Source organism: Schistocerca nitens, chromosome 3 (assembly GCF_023898315.1).
Source record: "Schistocerca nitens isolate TAMUIC-IGC-003100 chromosome 3, iqSchNite1.1, whole genome shotgun sequence".
NCBI lineage: Eukaryota > Metazoa > Arthropoda > Insecta > Orthoptera > Acrididae > Schistocerca > Schistocerca nitens.
Window position 1 is genome coordinate 167,398,316 of NC_064616.1, and position 16,725 is coordinate 167,415,040.

Genomic DNA, 16,725 nt, shown 5'->3' on the forward strand with positions numbered 1-16,725 from the left:
AGTATTTAGTTGCAGAAACATGAGCTCATGGAAACTGTCTCCACCCCCTTGTATGGATGGTGACTTGGAACTTATGCTATACTTAGGCTCGGACCACACACACAAAATGTTTCCGCAACAGGAGATATACTACAGTGAGATGTAAGATAAAACAAATTAACCACAAGAATGCAACTAATCCCTGAAAAATTGCGTTCTCAACAACTATTAGCCTTTGAGTACGTCATTTTACAATTAAATGGCTGAAGGGGGAAAATATTGCTGTAGTGTACAAGTGGTTATTTGTAACTGTATATTTGAACAATGCTCCAGTCCTCCTCAAATCTAGTTAACTGTTTTTAATTGTTCTTTCTTGCCTCTATCACATACTGAAATGGATATGGCACAGCACATATCACAATCCCCTCGCCTACTTAAAAATACAACTGCACATATGTTGCAAACCAGCAAGTAAATAGTTTTAATTATAAATTCAAAGGCTGACATTTCAAGAGGATTAGAGACCCACTAGATAAGTTACATAATTTTAACCTAATATAAATGAGCATGAGATAACATTTTTCAAAGATGAAATATTCATTGAAAGCTTACAAGTCAACCACTGTTTTCATATTGTCCATAAAAAACCAAGGGTGTCCATAATTAAAGTTATAGTTTCAAAACGCTGTAGAAAGCGAACTACAGCTCAGAACAGTATCAAATTTGAACAGTAAAATACTGACGCAAGTGGATAAGTGATGGGAAAAAAATTTATGAAAATTTGACCAATAGATAGTGCTGTAAGGGTCAGAATATGCTCACCAACTGATGGGTGGAACACAGCTGTTCATCAGTTTGTGTCTGGGATGCCCAACATGACTGTCTCCACGAGGAATAGCGTACTGCTGGTAAAGCTCTTTTACTAGGATGGTGATTGTGCGTCAGTAGCCCTGCAGAAGTCCTAGACACTCACTCAAGGGTATGAAAACAGGCATTGGTCTGATGCCCGCTAAGGGTCTGAAGAAGATTACAAAATTCGAAGACAGGTTCTTTTGAAGTGCAGTGTGGCAGAGGGAGGAATGTAGTTGATTTGACATCTGTCGATGTGGCCACAGCATTGCAGTAGGAGTTGAGCAGTGGTGTGCAAACATGCAGTGCATAGGGAATTGCCTGGACATTGGACATGGTGCATAAAATCCTACGAACATCCTGCATAAAATCCTATGAACATCCTACATTGCTATCCATACAAAATCACTCATGTTCAGGAGCTGATTCCTGTCTACCTGGCAGCAATACAAATGTTCGCCCTGCAATTTCTTGCTCACATGAAGTGGGCAATGAATGGCCATGGAACATTCTGTAGTAGACAGATAAAGCCAATTTCCACCTCCAAGGGCAGGTCAATATGCAGAATTGCAAAATACGGGCAACAGAAAATCAACATATCTATTACCAGTACCAATTCATCCTGCAACGGTGGCTGTGTGGTGCATGCTGATGGCATTATTTATCATAGGGTCATATTTTTTCAAGCAAGTGAGCCCTATTACCTGTACAGTCAGTGCCAGCTACTATGAGCATCTTTTGGTCGCCAACGTCATTCCGACACTTCGACAGTGAGGATGTGTGACATCAAGAAGGCCTACGATACTACTTGGAGGTGTGTCATCCTCGAGCAGCTTCACAAATGGGGTTTTCGTGGTTGTCTTCCTCTTTTTATTCAGTCTTTCCTCTTGCAACGATATTTTAGATACCGCATTGGTGACGTCCTATCTGACCTCTTTGAGCAGGAGAACGGTGTCCCTCAGGGTAGCGTTGTAAGTTTGACTGTATTTGCCATCGCTATTAATAGCATTACCTCCATAGTGAAAAGTCATGTCCAGTTTTCCTTGTTTGTGTTCTTAGGCACCTGCCTAAACACACCCTCAGAAAAAAGAGCAAAAAGTTTTGATGACCAATGTTACGTGTGAAAGATGAGCTTTTCTTGTAGATATGCTGTATCTATATTAATTTAAACTATTGACTTTAACTGTTTGTGTGTTCACGCTACTTAATAGTGATGTTACTATTAGGTGACTTTATCAAATGTTCAATGCTCTGAATATCTGCTCTCATTGGATGGCGAGATCATGTGACATGAGCCATGATTGGCTGACAAAAGCTCATCGCAGTCTCGATTTTAGTGCTTCGGCAGCTACTGTGCTGTATTTGGTGGAGTTCCTGTTGCTGTGTTTGGTGGAATACCTGTTCATATTTTGTACTGCAAAAATATGCTGTGTAAATGTTGCCACACATCAAAGATCTTTCTGAAACGCATTGTTTTTTGCTGGGTTTCATTTCCTAAAGTGCCGGGAAGTTCTATGCTGGTGCATAAAACCTTCACCATTCAAAGGATTGATAAATCTTACAGCTCTGTGGGGAAAGTATATTGTCACTTGCTACAGGAAAAAATGTACTTTCACCAGGGGTATAGTGTATTTCCATCTGGGAAAAAAGTGTACTTTTAACCGGGAAATCTAGGAAAAATCTGGATTCCCATGTGTGCTTGTACATCCTGTTACAGCACAGTTTCCACCTCCGTAATGATCCTGGCCTCAACATACAGTAACAAACATACTGCCCACACTCACCCAAAAGTGTCCACCCCCTGTCCTATCCCCCCAGGGGGCTCGCCACTCTTTGGCGGTTTCATGATTACCCCCAGGGGGTCCACAACTCTTTTGTGGATACGTGCGTAGCGAGCATGGGACCCCGAGCTAATGTGGCCTTCCTTCCTTTCCGGGCTGCATACCTTCCCTTTCCGCATCCTTCCCCATCCCCCATCTTTCCCCATCCCCCATCTTTGCTCCCCCCCCCCCCTCCTCACCTCCACCTCTTTCCTTCCCTTTCTCCCCCTCTGGGAGTATGTTTAGTGCCTACGTCTGCAGACAGACGCTCGAAACTGTGACAAATTCTTTGCTTTCTCCGCTTGCAAGTCTTCGTCCTTCCCTTTTCCTTCCCTCTTCTCTTTGCCCTTTTCTCCGCTGCGGCGTTTGAGACCTCTCTCCTTTCCTTTCCCTTTCTCTTTTTTCCTCCATGTGCATGTCTGGAGGCCGACCCACGCATTTCCATGCATAGCCGGTGACGGGGTAACGCGTAATTCCCTGCCCCGGGTAGACAGGTAGGACACGTACGTACCCCCTGGTAACGGCCAGGCCCAGGGAGGGGTGATTACCCGAGCTGATACCTTCCGAAAGTGCCGATTGGTCCCTCCGTCCGTTTGTCGGGAGGTGTGACCTGAGGTGTGAACAATCACCCAAGGCGGGAGTGCCCTCAGAGAGGGCCCCCACAAGGAAGGAGCGCGCCATCGGAGACGCCGGTAATTATGGGGGATACTTTCACAATGGTTTCCTCATCTTCTACTATGTCAGCTCACAAGCGTAAGTTCAATGAGTCTCAGCCACAGACAGTCCTTCCATCGTTGCCACAGTTCCTTGTTGTTTCTCGGTCTGACGAAGGTCACGACTTCTCCACAGTCAACCCTTTCATTATTCAGAAAGGTGTCGACGCAGTTGCAGGTCCTGTAAAGTCTTGTTCCAGATTACAAAATGGCACCTTGTTGTTAGAAACAGTCAGTGCCCTCCAGGCACAAAAATTGCTGCGTTCTTCACTGCTACACACCTTCCCTGTCCGGGTGGAACCGCACCGTACTTTAAATTCATCACGTGGGGTCGTTTATACATGCTCCCTCGACGGATTGTCCGACGAGGAAATTCAACACTACCTGTCTGACCAGGGCGTAACGGCTGTTCATAGAGTCATGAAAAGGGTTGACACGAAGATCATTCCAACCCGTACTGTCTTCTTGACATTTGACAGGGTTCAACTCCCATCGAAAATCAAAGTAGGCTATGAGATAATTTCCGTTCGCCCTTACATCCCAAACCCTACGCGTTGCTATCGGTGTCAGCGGTTCAATCACACCAGCCAGTCCTGTTCCAATCCGGCCAAATGTGTTACGTGTGGCAAGGATGCCCATGAGGGTGCTTGTCCACCTCCATCCCCTCGTTGCATCAACTGTATGGGTGACCATGCTGCTTCCTCTCGAGATTGCCCCATTTTTAAAGACGAAAAGCTCATTCATGAAATCGGAGTGAAGGAAAAGGTGTCGACCTATGCTGTTCGAAAATTATTCGCCAGTCAACAGCCCACTGTGCCTCAGACAGGAAAATACAGCACTGTCATTGCCTCTCCTCGGCCAACAAAGGAGGCGGCCACGCAGACTTGTGACCTCACCTTTAGTGCCACGGTCGTCAGATCGGCCAGCACAAAGATCGCCCGTTCAACCTCCCCACTTTCACCTGCCCACTCTATGGCTCACCCTTCATCGGGTTCTGCTAAATTTCGAGCCCAAAAGTCAGACACCAAGACTTCGAAAAAAGAGCATACTCGTGAAGATTTTTTACGTACCCCAACTTCACAACTGTCGGTTCCTCCTTCATCTAAACATCATGTTTCCAAGAAGGCTAGTAAGAAAACCAGTTCATCTCCTTCTCCGCCAAGGCGTGTCTCATCTACAGCACCACCTGGCGGTAATCGCCCTCGGCCATCTTCTGTGTCGCCGAGGCGCACTGCTGGCGGCCGATCAACCGGCCGATCGCTGGTGGCAGGAGCTGCTCCTGAACAACCTATGGATCAGGATCTTCTGCCTTCGGCTGAATGCCATTCCATGCTGTCGGTCGCAAGCTGTGAGCAGTCGCTGAGTTGACGGCAACCTTGGTCACATTCCTCCATTTTCTGTTCACCCTATGTCCATTATCCACTGGAATATCCGCGGCCTTCGAGCCAACCGGGATGAATTGTCGATCCTCTTATGATCCTACTCGCCGGTCATCTTCTGTCTTCAGGAAACAAAGCTGCGTCCCCATGACGGCTTTGTTCTCCCCCATTTTCAGTCCGTCCGATTTGATCTCCCCTCTGTTGAAGGCACTCCAGCACATAGAGGACTCATGATTCTTCTCCATGATACTCTCCATTATCACCCAATCCCCTTAAACACCTCCTTCCAAGCTGTTGCTGTCTGTCTTTCCCTTTCTGGCTATTCCTTTTCTCTTTGTACTGTATACATTCCATCGTCCACACCAATGGCACGAGCTGATCTCCTTTATCTTCTTGGTCAGCTTCCACCCCCCTATTTGCTGCTTGGGGACTTCAATGCCCACCACCCGCTTTGGGGATCTCCACATCCTTGTCCGTGTGGCTCACTATTGCTAGATGTCTTCCACCAAGCGGATCTAATTTGCCTCAACACTGGAGACCCTACATTTTTGTCTGCCTCCACAACAAATTTCTCTCATTTGGACCTTTTGGTCGGTACTGTTCTGCTAGCTTGGCGCTTCGAATGGTTCGCCCTTGCTGATACACACTAGAGTGACCACTTTCCATGTGTCCTTAGACTGCAGCCTCAACAGCCATATATGCGCCCGCGACGCTGGAAGTTTGGCCAAGCCGATTGGACACTTTTTTCATCTCTAGCGACATTCGATGACCGTCACTTTCCTAGCGTCGACACTGAGGTCACACATATTACAGACGTTATTCTTACAGCTGCGGAACGTTCAATATCACGCACCTCCGCACTGCCCCGATGCCCCCCAGTTCCTTGGTGGAACGAGGCATGCCGTGACGCAATACGTGAGCGGCGACGTGCTCTTCGCGTTTTCCGCCACCATCCTACTGTGGCCAACTGTATCCGCTATAAGCAGTTCCGAGCGCGATGCCGTCGCGTCATCCGCGATAGCAAGAAGGCAAGCTGGAAATTATTTACTAGCTCATTTGACACCTTCACTCCCTCCTCGGAAGTTTGGAGTCGGATTCGACGGTTATCAGGCGCGCCTAGTTTCTCCCCGGTCTCTGGGCTCACTGTCGTGCATGATACATTAGTGGACCCCGTCGCAATTTCTAACTCATTGGGTCAACACTTTGCTGAGATTTCGAGCTCTTCAAATTACCCGCCAGCGTTTCTCCCGAAGAAACGTGCAGCGGAAGTGCAACCTCTTGCTTTCTCCTCTCAAAATCGCAAAAGCTATAATACTGTTTTCTCCATGCGGGAACTCCAACATGCACTATTTTCTTCTCGCTCCTCTGCCCCAGGACCGGATGGTATCCACATCCAAATGTTGCTGCATTTATCAACCCGTAGTCTGCGTTACCTCCTTCGCATTTGTAATCGAATTTGGACCGACAGTACTTTTCCCAGACGATGGCGGGAAGCTATCGTCGTTCCTGTTCCGAAACCTGGAAAGGACAAACATCTCCCATCTAGCTATCGCCCCATTTCTCTCACGAGTAGTGTATGTAAGGTTTTGGAGCGTATGGTGAATTGCCGTTTAGCTTGGTGGCTGGAGTCCCGCAGTCTTTTTAACACCAGCCGAATGCGTTTTCCAAAAGCATCGTTCTGCAGTTGACCATCTTGTTGCTCTCTCCACTTATATCATGAACAATTTTCTCCGGAAACGCCAAACAGTAGCAATATTCTTTGATCTGGAGAGAGCATATGATACCTGTTGGAGGACAGGCATCCTCCGCACACTGTTCTCTTGGGGCTTTCGAGGTCGGCTGCCCCTCTTTCTTCATGAATTTATGGCAGAGCGCACATTTAGAGTGCGAGTGAACACCACTCTCTCCCGTACTTTCTCCCAAGAAAACGGGGTACCCCAGGGCTCCGTGCTGAGTGTTGTACTGTTTGCCATTGCCATAAATCCAATTATGGATTGTCTCCTTCCTGATGTCTCGGGCTCCCTCTTTGTGGACGATTTTTCGATCTACTACAGCTCTCAATGGACCAGCCTTCTTGAACGATGTCTTCAAGGATGTCTCGATCGCCTCTACTCTTGGAGCATCGAAACCGGCTTCCGTTTTTCTCCCAGTAAGACCGTTTGTGTTAATTTTTGGCGACGTAAGGAGTTTCTTCCACCCTCCTTACATCTAGGACCTGTCCACCTTCCGTTTTCGGACATTGCTAAATTCTTGGGTCTTATGTTTGACAGAAAACTGTGCTGGTCCTCCCACGTTTCCTATCTTTCGGCTCGCTGTCTGCGATCCCTCAACACCCTCCGTGTCCTGAATGGTACCTCCTGGGGAGCGGTCCGAGTGGTCCTTCTCCGCCTCTATCGCGCCTTAGTTCGCTCGAAATTGGACTATGGAAGCATAGTTTACTCCTCTGCTCGGCCGTCTATTCTTCGGCGTCTCGACTCTATCCACCACCGTGGATTACGTTTAGTGTCTGGAGCTTTTTACACCAGCCCTGTGGAAAGCCTTTATGCTGAGACTGCTGAACCTCCGCTGTCCAATCGGCGAGCTGTCCTTCTGAGTCGTTATGCTAGCCATCTGTCTTCCATGCCTGCTAATCCGACCCATGACATTTTTTTCGACGCCTCCTTGGATGTAGGGTATGCAGGCCGCCCTTCCTCCCTACTACCACCGGGAGTCCGCTTCCATCAACTGCTCCATTCTCTTTCCTTCCGCTTTCCTAAAACCTTCTTGACAACTTGGGGTACAGCACCGCCTTGGCTCCATCCCCGGATCTGCCTGCTCCGTGACCTTTGTCGATTTCCCAAGGATGGTACCCCTTCACTTGTTTACCGTCGGGCATTTGCTGCACTATGTGCACAAATGAAGGAAGCCACATTTATTTACACTGATGGCTCGAAAACATCGTTAGGTGTAGGGAGTGCCTATATTGTTGGCGACACCCCAAATCAATTTCAGCTTCCCGACCAGTGTTCGGTTTATACTGCGGAGCTTTACGCTGTTCTCCAGGCTGTCCAATACATCCGCCGCCATCAGCGGATACAGTATGTTATCTGTTCAGATTGTCTCAGCTCTCTCCTCAGTCTCCAAGCTCTACCCTGTTCACTCTCTGGTCCATCGGATTCAGGACTGCCTGTGCTTGCTCCATTTGGGGGGTGTCTCGGTGGCGTTCCTCTGGCTCCCAGGACACGTTGGTATCTGTGGCAATGAGGCGGCCGATATAGCGGCCAAGGCTGCAGTCTCTCTTCTTCGGCCAGCTATTCGATCGATTCCCTTCGCCGATCTACAGAGCATTTTATGTCGTTGTGTTGTTCCTTTATGGCACGCACATTGGTCGACACTTCCCCATAATAAATTGCGGGACTTGAAAGCTCTTCCCTGTGCTTGGACCTCTTCCTCCCGAACACGTCGTCGGGAGGAGGTAATTTGAACTAGACTCCGGATAGGGCACTGTCTTTTTAGCCATCGACATCTTTTAAATCCTCCCCCACTCTGTCCCCACTGCTCTCAGCTGTGGACGGTAAGACACCTTTTAATTGAGTGCCCCTATTTTACTCCGTTACGCGCCCGTCTACAGCTGTCGCCTGACATATCGTCCATTTTAGCAGATGACATGCGCTCGGCCGATCGTGTTCTCGAGTTTATTAGTGCCAGTGAGATGACGTCAGTCATTTGAAGCTCTTTTTGGGGACAACCAACCCCTTTCTATAGTGGATTTTTAAGCTTTCCTTCTGCTTTTAGGTTCTCCAATTTTTTGAGTTTCGTTCCCATTGCTGCTGCTTTCCATTTTCGTTTTTTACTGTTTCCTAAGTCACAGACCGGACGCTAATGACCATAGCAGTTTTGCGCCCTAAAATCAAAAACAAAAACAAAAAAGGGGGGGGGGGGTTCATGATCGGCAACCACAGGCAGCATTTGATGTCACCAGGGCAGACTTCCTTCAGGTTATTGGGCAGCGATCTCCCCCATTTTTTGCTACTCGATAACTTTAGTGCGCATTATCCCCTTTGGGGTTTTCCCAGGACCTGTCAGAGATGCCCTCTTGGCTGACCTTCTTAACCAACTTAACCTCTTCTGCCTTAACACTGGAGCACCCACTTTCCTTTCCAACGCCTCGCACACCTACTCCCATTTGAACCTATCCTTTTGCACAGGCCAACTTGCCCATTGTCTTGAGTGGTTCGTTCTTTCTGGCACCTACTAGAGTGACCATTTCCCGTGTGCTATCCATTTGCTGACTCCTACCCCATCTGCGTGCACGCCAAAATGGCAGCTTTACTCCTCCCTGGTGACCTTCAGAGAACAAGACTTCACCAGTTGTCATGACCGTGTGGACTATATTACAAACATTATCCTTACTGCTGCAGAACGTTCCATTCCATGCACTTCCTCTTTACCACGTAGTGTCCCAGTCCCTTGGTGGACTGAGGTATGCTGCAATGCAATTTGTGCACGGAGACATGCTCTTATCCTATGATGGCAAACTGCATTCATTATAAACAGATGTGTGCAAAGTGTCATTCTGTTTTTCAGGATAGCAAAAGAGGTGGCTGGATTTCATTCACTATTTCTTTTAACAGTTCCACCCCTTCCTCTGTTGTGTGGACCAATCTCCGATGGCTCTTTGGGACCAAGATCCATTCCCAAATTTCCGTCGTGACGGTAGCAGACAATGTTGTCGTGGAACCTCTTGGTATCTCCAACACCTTGGGCCACCATTTTGCGGAAGTTTCGAGCTTTTCCCACTATCATCCATCGAAAACTAGTGAAGGAGGCTCAGGTGGTACCCTTCTCTTCTCCAAATTGTGAGTGCTACAATGCCGCCTTTACTATGAGGGAGCTAAATCATGCTCTCAGTTCATCCTCATCCTCCGCCCCAGAACGAGCGAGGTAGTGCAGTGGTTAGCACACTGGACACGCATTCAGGAGGACATCGGTTTAATCCTGTGTCCAGACATCCTGATATAGGTTTTTGCATGATTCCCCTAAATTGATTCATGCAAATGCCAGGATGATTCCTTTGACAGGGCATGGCCACTTACTTCCCCATCCTTCCCTAATCCAATGAGGCCGATGACCTCGCTGTTTGGTCTCTTCCCAAATCTACCCACCCACCCTCCACCCCAGGGCCACACGCCATCCACATTCAGATGTTGCAGCACCTTTCTCTTGTGAGCAAGCACTTTCTGCTTAACTCATACAGCTGCATCTGGGCAGAGGGCACATTTCCTGGACGCTGGCGTGAAGCCACCGTCATACCCATACGTAAGCCTGGTAAGGACAGAAACCTTCCTTCTAGCCACTGCCCCATCTCTCATACTAGCTGCGTTTGCAAGGTGATGGAACGTATGATTCATGCCAGGCTGGTATGGTGACTGGAGCCTCGCAATTTACTGATTAATGTACAGTGTGGGTTTCGAGTGCGGCATTCTGCAGTTTACCATCTCGTTACTTTGTCCACCCATGTCACGAATGGTTTTCAGTGGAAATCCCAGACTGTGGCCATATTTTTTGATTTGGAGAAGGCCTATGACACCTGCTGGAGAACTAGCATCCTCCGCACTCTTTACACATGGGGCTTCCGTGGCCGCCTGCCCTGTTTCCTGCAGGCATTTTTAAAAGATCGAGTTTCCAAGGTGCGTGTGGGTTCTGCCTTGTTGGACATATTTATCCAGGAAAACGGTGTGCCTCAGGGTTCCATCCTGAGTATCATCCTCTTTGCTATCCACATTAACCCTGTAATGGCCTGTCTCCTGGCAGGCAGCTGTGGCTCCCTTTCCGTTTACGATTTTGCCATCTATTGCAGTTCTTCATGGACCTGCCTCACTGAGCGGTGTCTTCAATGATGTCTTGATCGTCTTTACTCCTGGAGCATCGACAATGGCTTTCGCTTTTCTACTGACAAAACCGTCTGTATGAATTTCTGGCGAAGCAAGTGGTTTCTCCCACCATCTTTATATCTTGGGTCTGTTGCCCTGCTGTTCATTGAAACTACGAGATTCCTGTGGCTCATCATCGATAAGAAATGCTCTTGGTCCTCCCATGTGCCTTACCTGGCAGCCTGCTGTACGCGGTTCCTCAATGTCCTACATGTCCTCAGTGGTACTTCCTGGGGTGCTGATCGAACCACCCTCCTTCGTTTGTACCGGGCCCTTGTGTCGGTTTGAAACTCGACTACAGATGCTTTGCTTATGCATCTGCACGCCCATCCCTCTTATGCTGTGTCAACACTATCCACCGTCGTGGCATCCGTTTGGCGATGGGTGCCTTTTACACTAGCCCGGTTGAGAGTCTGTATGCTGAAGCAGCTGAACTACCACTGCCCTAATGCTGTGACTTTTTCCTCAGCAGGTATGCATGCTGTTTGTCTGCCATGCGTGGCCACCCATCCTATGCCTCCTCCTTTGATGATTCCTTTGTTTGTCAGTATTGGGTGTGTCCCTCTTCTCTGTTACCTCCTGGAGTCCACTTTCGGCACTTGCTATGGCGGCTTAACTTCACACTACCTGCAACTTTTCCGGTGGATGTGAACCCTTCACCACTTTGGCTTTGTGAAGCAGCCCATGTTAACCTTGGCCTTCATTCGCTCAAGCCTCAGTCTATCGCCTTCAGTTTCATGACCTTTGTGGTGTCACCGCCAGACACCACACTTGCTAGGTGGTAGCCTTTAAATCGGCCGCGGTCCATTAGTATACGTCGGACCCGCGTGTCGCCACTGTCAGTAATTGCAGACCGAGCGCCACCACACGGCAGGTCTAGAGAGACGTCCTGGCGCTCGCCCCAGTTGTACAGCCGACTTTGCAAGGAACGGTTCACTGACAAATACGCTCTCATTTGCCGAGATGATAGTTAGCATAGCCTTTAGCTACATTTGCAACGACCTAGCAAGGCGCCGTATTCAATTGATATTGAGATTCTATTAATGATCATCAAGAGCGATGTTCTACAAATGTGGATTAAAGTTAAGTATTCCAGAAGCTACGTACTTTTCTTTATAGCATTCATTACGTATCCTGTTTCAGACCTCACGCCAGCCTGCGTGAGTTTAAGCGCGTGTCTTTCGGCTTCCTGTCATTGTGTCTAGGCTGTCTTGTCTAGACACAACCACCTTTGCATGGAACTTCATGATAGTACTTTTGTATACACTGAATGGCTCTCGGACTGACCTTGGAGCCGGGTGTGCCTTCGTCATTGGCACCCGTGTCTTTCGATATTGGTTTCCGGCACACTTCTCAGTATTTACAGCCGAGCTCTTCGCCCTGTATCAGGCCACGGAGTACATCCGGTGACACAGCCTTTTCAATTGTGTCCTCTGCTCAGACTCACTCAGCGCCCTTCAAAGTCTATGTGCGCTGTACACCGCCCATCCCTTAGTGCAGTGGGTCCAGGAGAACTGTCACTTGCTCACTCTTGGTGGAGCCGGTGTGATGTTTCTGGTCATGTCGGTTTGCCAGGAAACGAGGCTGCTGCCAAAGCTGCAGTTCTCGTACGTTAGCCCTCGAGTACCTATATTCCCTCTGATGATCTCTGTGTTGCTGTCTGTCAGGAATTGGTGTCCGTTTGGCATTGCCAATGGTCCTTCCTTCACGGGAATAAGCTCTGGCTTATTAAGCCTCTCCCAGTGGCTTGGAAGACCACCTCTCGGCCCTCCTGCCGGGAGGAGGTCATTTTAACTAGGCTGCATATGGGCCACTGTCTTCTTTAGCCAGCGTTGTTTGCTAAGTGGTGCTACCCCACCACCTTTTACACATTGCGCCCAAATTTTAAATGTCTGCCGCTTCCTGATGAAATGCCCATTTTTTAACCATTAATGTTCCTGCTTGGGTTTGCTGTGTGGTTTATCGGCCGTTTTAGCAAATGAAGCACAAGCTGTCGACCGCATTTTACTTTTTATCCGCCAAAGCAAAATGGTGAAGGCCATTTAATTTTTAGTTTTGGATCTACACTTCTGTATGGTGTCTCTTTTTAACCCTTTTTTCCACATGCTGTATCTCCACTTAGCCCTGGTTTTAGCTGTCTTCTATTATGTCAATTGGGACTGACGTATAGTCGTTTTTTAACTCCTCTCTGTCTCGTGTTCTATAGTTTTGACTTGGTCGCATATGATTCCAGTTGTTTTTTGCGCCATAAAGTAGGACAAAACCAAACCCCTGTCTTATGACATCCTCCCCATTCCTGTCTCCTACACTCTTTGACACCGTCTGCCAATGCACCTGCCCATCTTTTCTGCTCCTCTCCTTTTGTGCTCCGTTTTCCCCACCTCCCTTCCCCACACCCTCTTGACACAGTGCCTGTTAGCTTTCTAGTCCCTGCACGGTTCACCAGACAGTGCTCCTCTCCTTCCTGACCCCTACAGTGTTATCCCTTCCCCTTCACCCCCCCCCCCCCCCCACCCCTCCGATTTCTGCTGCCATCCCATGTGATAGCTACATTCTAGCCTGAGCCGCCGGAGTCAGTGGTCATTTGTATATGAGGTGTGCTTGGTTTTGTGGATGAATGGTTTATGTTTCTCTTTTTTCCAGCAAAGGGTGTGGCCAAAAGCTTTTAATTGTTCCTGTCTGCAACTTACTGTGCTATATTTATGATAAGTAGCAATCTATCTTTTCTTACACTGTTGAGTTTTTAATGTTTTCATCATTTGGCAATCCATATGTTACAATAACTATTACGACTTGAGTGGAAGCTATTTTTTAAGTCATAAATGTCACTTTCTAGCTAAGACAATTTGTCACGTGTATGTAGTTTTGTAGTCACAGATTATATACTAATTATGTACCGACTGGCGGAGCTATATTTCTAGTTATTTTATGCCCGAAATGTAATAAAGACTTTCTTTCCCCATTTTCCTAGATTTCACCATACTCTGCAGACACATTTGATGCCTTGGCACATTGTTTGTTCTGGATTTGGTTTCTCAATTTTGACTTTTGAATGTGTACTAATAACATGTTTGACACACAGATTCAAATTGCTGTATCTTTGCTGCAACTGTTGCCCACATGGATAGAAGTGACAATTGGTATCCAATAATGAAAGCAAGCACATTTAGTGTTCTTTAATGTAGCATTTGTTACGAAGATGACTATTACTGCATGCAGTAAGCTTTATGCTGTTAATTCTTATGCTTGCATATATACTTGTCCTCTCTTCCTGATCTGCTTTATCTGCTATTTTATAACGGGATGGTTCTACAACACATTGACAGCTCAATGTACAATTTTAGGCTGCTCATTACGAAATATTACTTTTGTACATCAGTAAGCCGAACTTACGCGTCCTGTATCTTTGATCTGTTCCTTTGTAGACTGTGCCTGAGAAAGCACGTAAGGCTGAAATTGGCCAATTGTGCAAGATGTAATAAAATGAACACTTGTCAAAAGCATCCGAGGTGGAAAACTTCAAAATGTCTTTTAACTAAATACTCTGTTTTGGAATCTGAGAAGCATTTTGTTCTCACAAATTAGAGAGAAAATACCGTTACATGCATGGTACAGATTGAGATTTTTTTTGTTGATAAATATTGTACAAAATGCATGTACAGGCACAGTTTTTCAATTTTTAATGAATAATATATGTCTTCTGTTTCTCTTTCAAGGCACAACAAAAGGGAATTTATCAGCTTGGTCAGTTGTCTTTAATGGTGGAAGGAAAACTGGAGTTTCTGTCACCTATTATATTACCTCGCTTAAGCTTTAGAGTAGTAAGGGAACCTTCATCAGTTAGTCTTAACAAAGGTGAAAAGGATTTGCTCGCAGGACTGGAACAAGAGATGGTACTCACAGTTTCGTCAGGAAGCTTTTCCATTGATGAGGTGAGAAAGTAATTTTTTATGTACTGATACTTCCTAATATAAGGTATTTGTAAATGAGCAAGATAGAATTTTCCTCTACTCTAAAATAAATACCAGAACTTTTTTGCTAGAGTAACCACTGGAAACCAAATTTCTTTGTAACTAAATTTTTCTAATGTAAATCATACTCTAAAAATATAACAAAATAAATCTTTCCATTTAGGTATTTAGATTGATATTTAAGGTGTTTAGATTGTTCGAAGTAAAGAAAAGGACATAAGTACGTTTCCCTCAGGCCAGACCATGGTAGTGTCAATATGTGCAGAAACAAAAGGCTTTTGAGGCACTGAGATTACGGTGTCAACTTCGAAGAGTTATGTTGTAGAAGAAATGTTACGTTCTGTACTAAGACATTACAACGTTACAATTTCAACAAAATGGAAACCCTCATTAGTGAAAGAATTGAGGAAGATGTAGCCATGTCAGTCAGTGAAGAATTTTGTTATTCAACTCTTGTCCTTAACATTGACTTAAAAGTATTGGTAATTGTGTGCCTAGAGGAGGCTAATGGTGTACTTAATCTAAAAGCCCAAGGTTATATATATGCATCCGTATCCTGTAAATATTATCTTTCATGAAAATTCTCCAACAATTTTGTCTGAAAGACTGGAATGTGCAGTAGGTGTTAAAACAATCAACAGCCATTATCATTCATTCCAAAGGCAGTTCATGTGTAATTAATAGTTTATAGGACCTCCTTTGCTATTTTTAGGGGGCTTAATCTTTGAGAACGGCTTTCCACTATGTTCTGATACCCTGAAACATTATTAATAGTGTTTTGGATGTTTGGGTGAATGGCTTTGGCATGCATCTAATACTTCAGTCCAAAAGTTACTGGTTTTCAGGGGGAGAGAGAGAGAGAGAGAGAGAGAGAGAGAGAGAGAGAGAGAGAGAGGTGGGAGGGGGGGAGAGAGGAGGAGAGGGAGAGGGGGGGGGTTACTACATGATTATCTGGTGATCATCACTCTATGAAACCTCATCACGCTCCTCCAGTCACCAATGCTACAGACTCCATAAAATCATGTTACAAAATATTAGAGCAAGGGGAAAATTTCTCCACCTAGCACAGATGGCATTGATATCAGTGTAATTTTGTTACTTTTTTATTTATACATTTCATGAAATTTCAGTAGTCAAATGTCAACATGATTTGCAAAATAATGTGGTTTATACGGTTTTCTGAAGTAGTCATGTTGGGTGTTTAATTGAACTTGATAAACTGAGATAGAATGTTGTCATAAAATGTCTTACTTTGTAAAGTTGGTTGTTGATTTAGGTCATTCAAAGATGGTGAACATTTATAAGGAGTTTGGTGCAACATTAGCATCACTTAAGATTTTGACATCTGAATTCAAACATGTGCATATATTCTTGTAGTTGATTGCTCTGAAGGCCATCCCAAAATTGATAAAAACACTGATAAAACAGGCTATATGTTACTGTACACTCAGTAGTTAACTATGTATGAAACAGATAATACCTTATTACCTTATATATATCAAAAGAGAGAGAGAGAGAGAGAGAGAGAGAGAGAGCAGGGTTCATTCCAGATAGTAGAGTAACTAACCTTCGTATCATAGGGGAACCACAGTAGTTGAATGCTGGCTGAAAATGAGTGTAAAAGATAATCCTCTTCCTTTTCCTGGGCTTATCCAATGATCTTCTTGTCTCCCTTCCTTTCCTCCTCTTCCAGCAGGCCATTGTGTTTGCTCCCTAAGGTGTTTTGGTGCTTGTGAAAATGACAGACTGGAAGTGTGACTTGTTGGAATATCTGTCCTTCTCATCAGATTTCTCCACCTATGATTTCCACCTGTTCCAACTTTAAAAGAAATTTGTTGCAGAACCAATGACCTCGCTGTTTAATCCCCTCCTCACAAATCAACCAAACAAATTTGTTAGTGTAAAATGTTTAGCATACAGTGAAGAGGTTATGGTAACATAGACGGACAAACTGCATTAGTGTCATAAACATTATATTATTTTTTGTTGTTGTTAATATTAATATCACTTATTATTAGAGGATCAATTAATAACAACATTTTGCTGTAACTCTGTTACCTTTTGGCGAGCCTCTCTATTCAGGGCATCCTCCTTGTGTTCAC

General features: G+C 45.7%; 1 protein-coding gene across 1 annotated transcript in view; it reads left to right on the forward strand.

Moving 5' to 3' along the window:
* Positions 1-16,725, forward strand: part of LOC126248109 (trafficking protein particle complex subunit 10) — a 151,384-nt gene that overhangs the window by 87,930 nt on the left and 46,729 nt on the right. Inside the window, exon 14 of the mRNA XM_049948787.1 lies at positions 14,369-14,584. Coding sequence (XP_049804744.1) covers positions 14,369-14,584 — 216 coding nt within the window. The remainder of the gene's footprint in view (positions 1-14,368; positions 14,585-16,725) is intronic.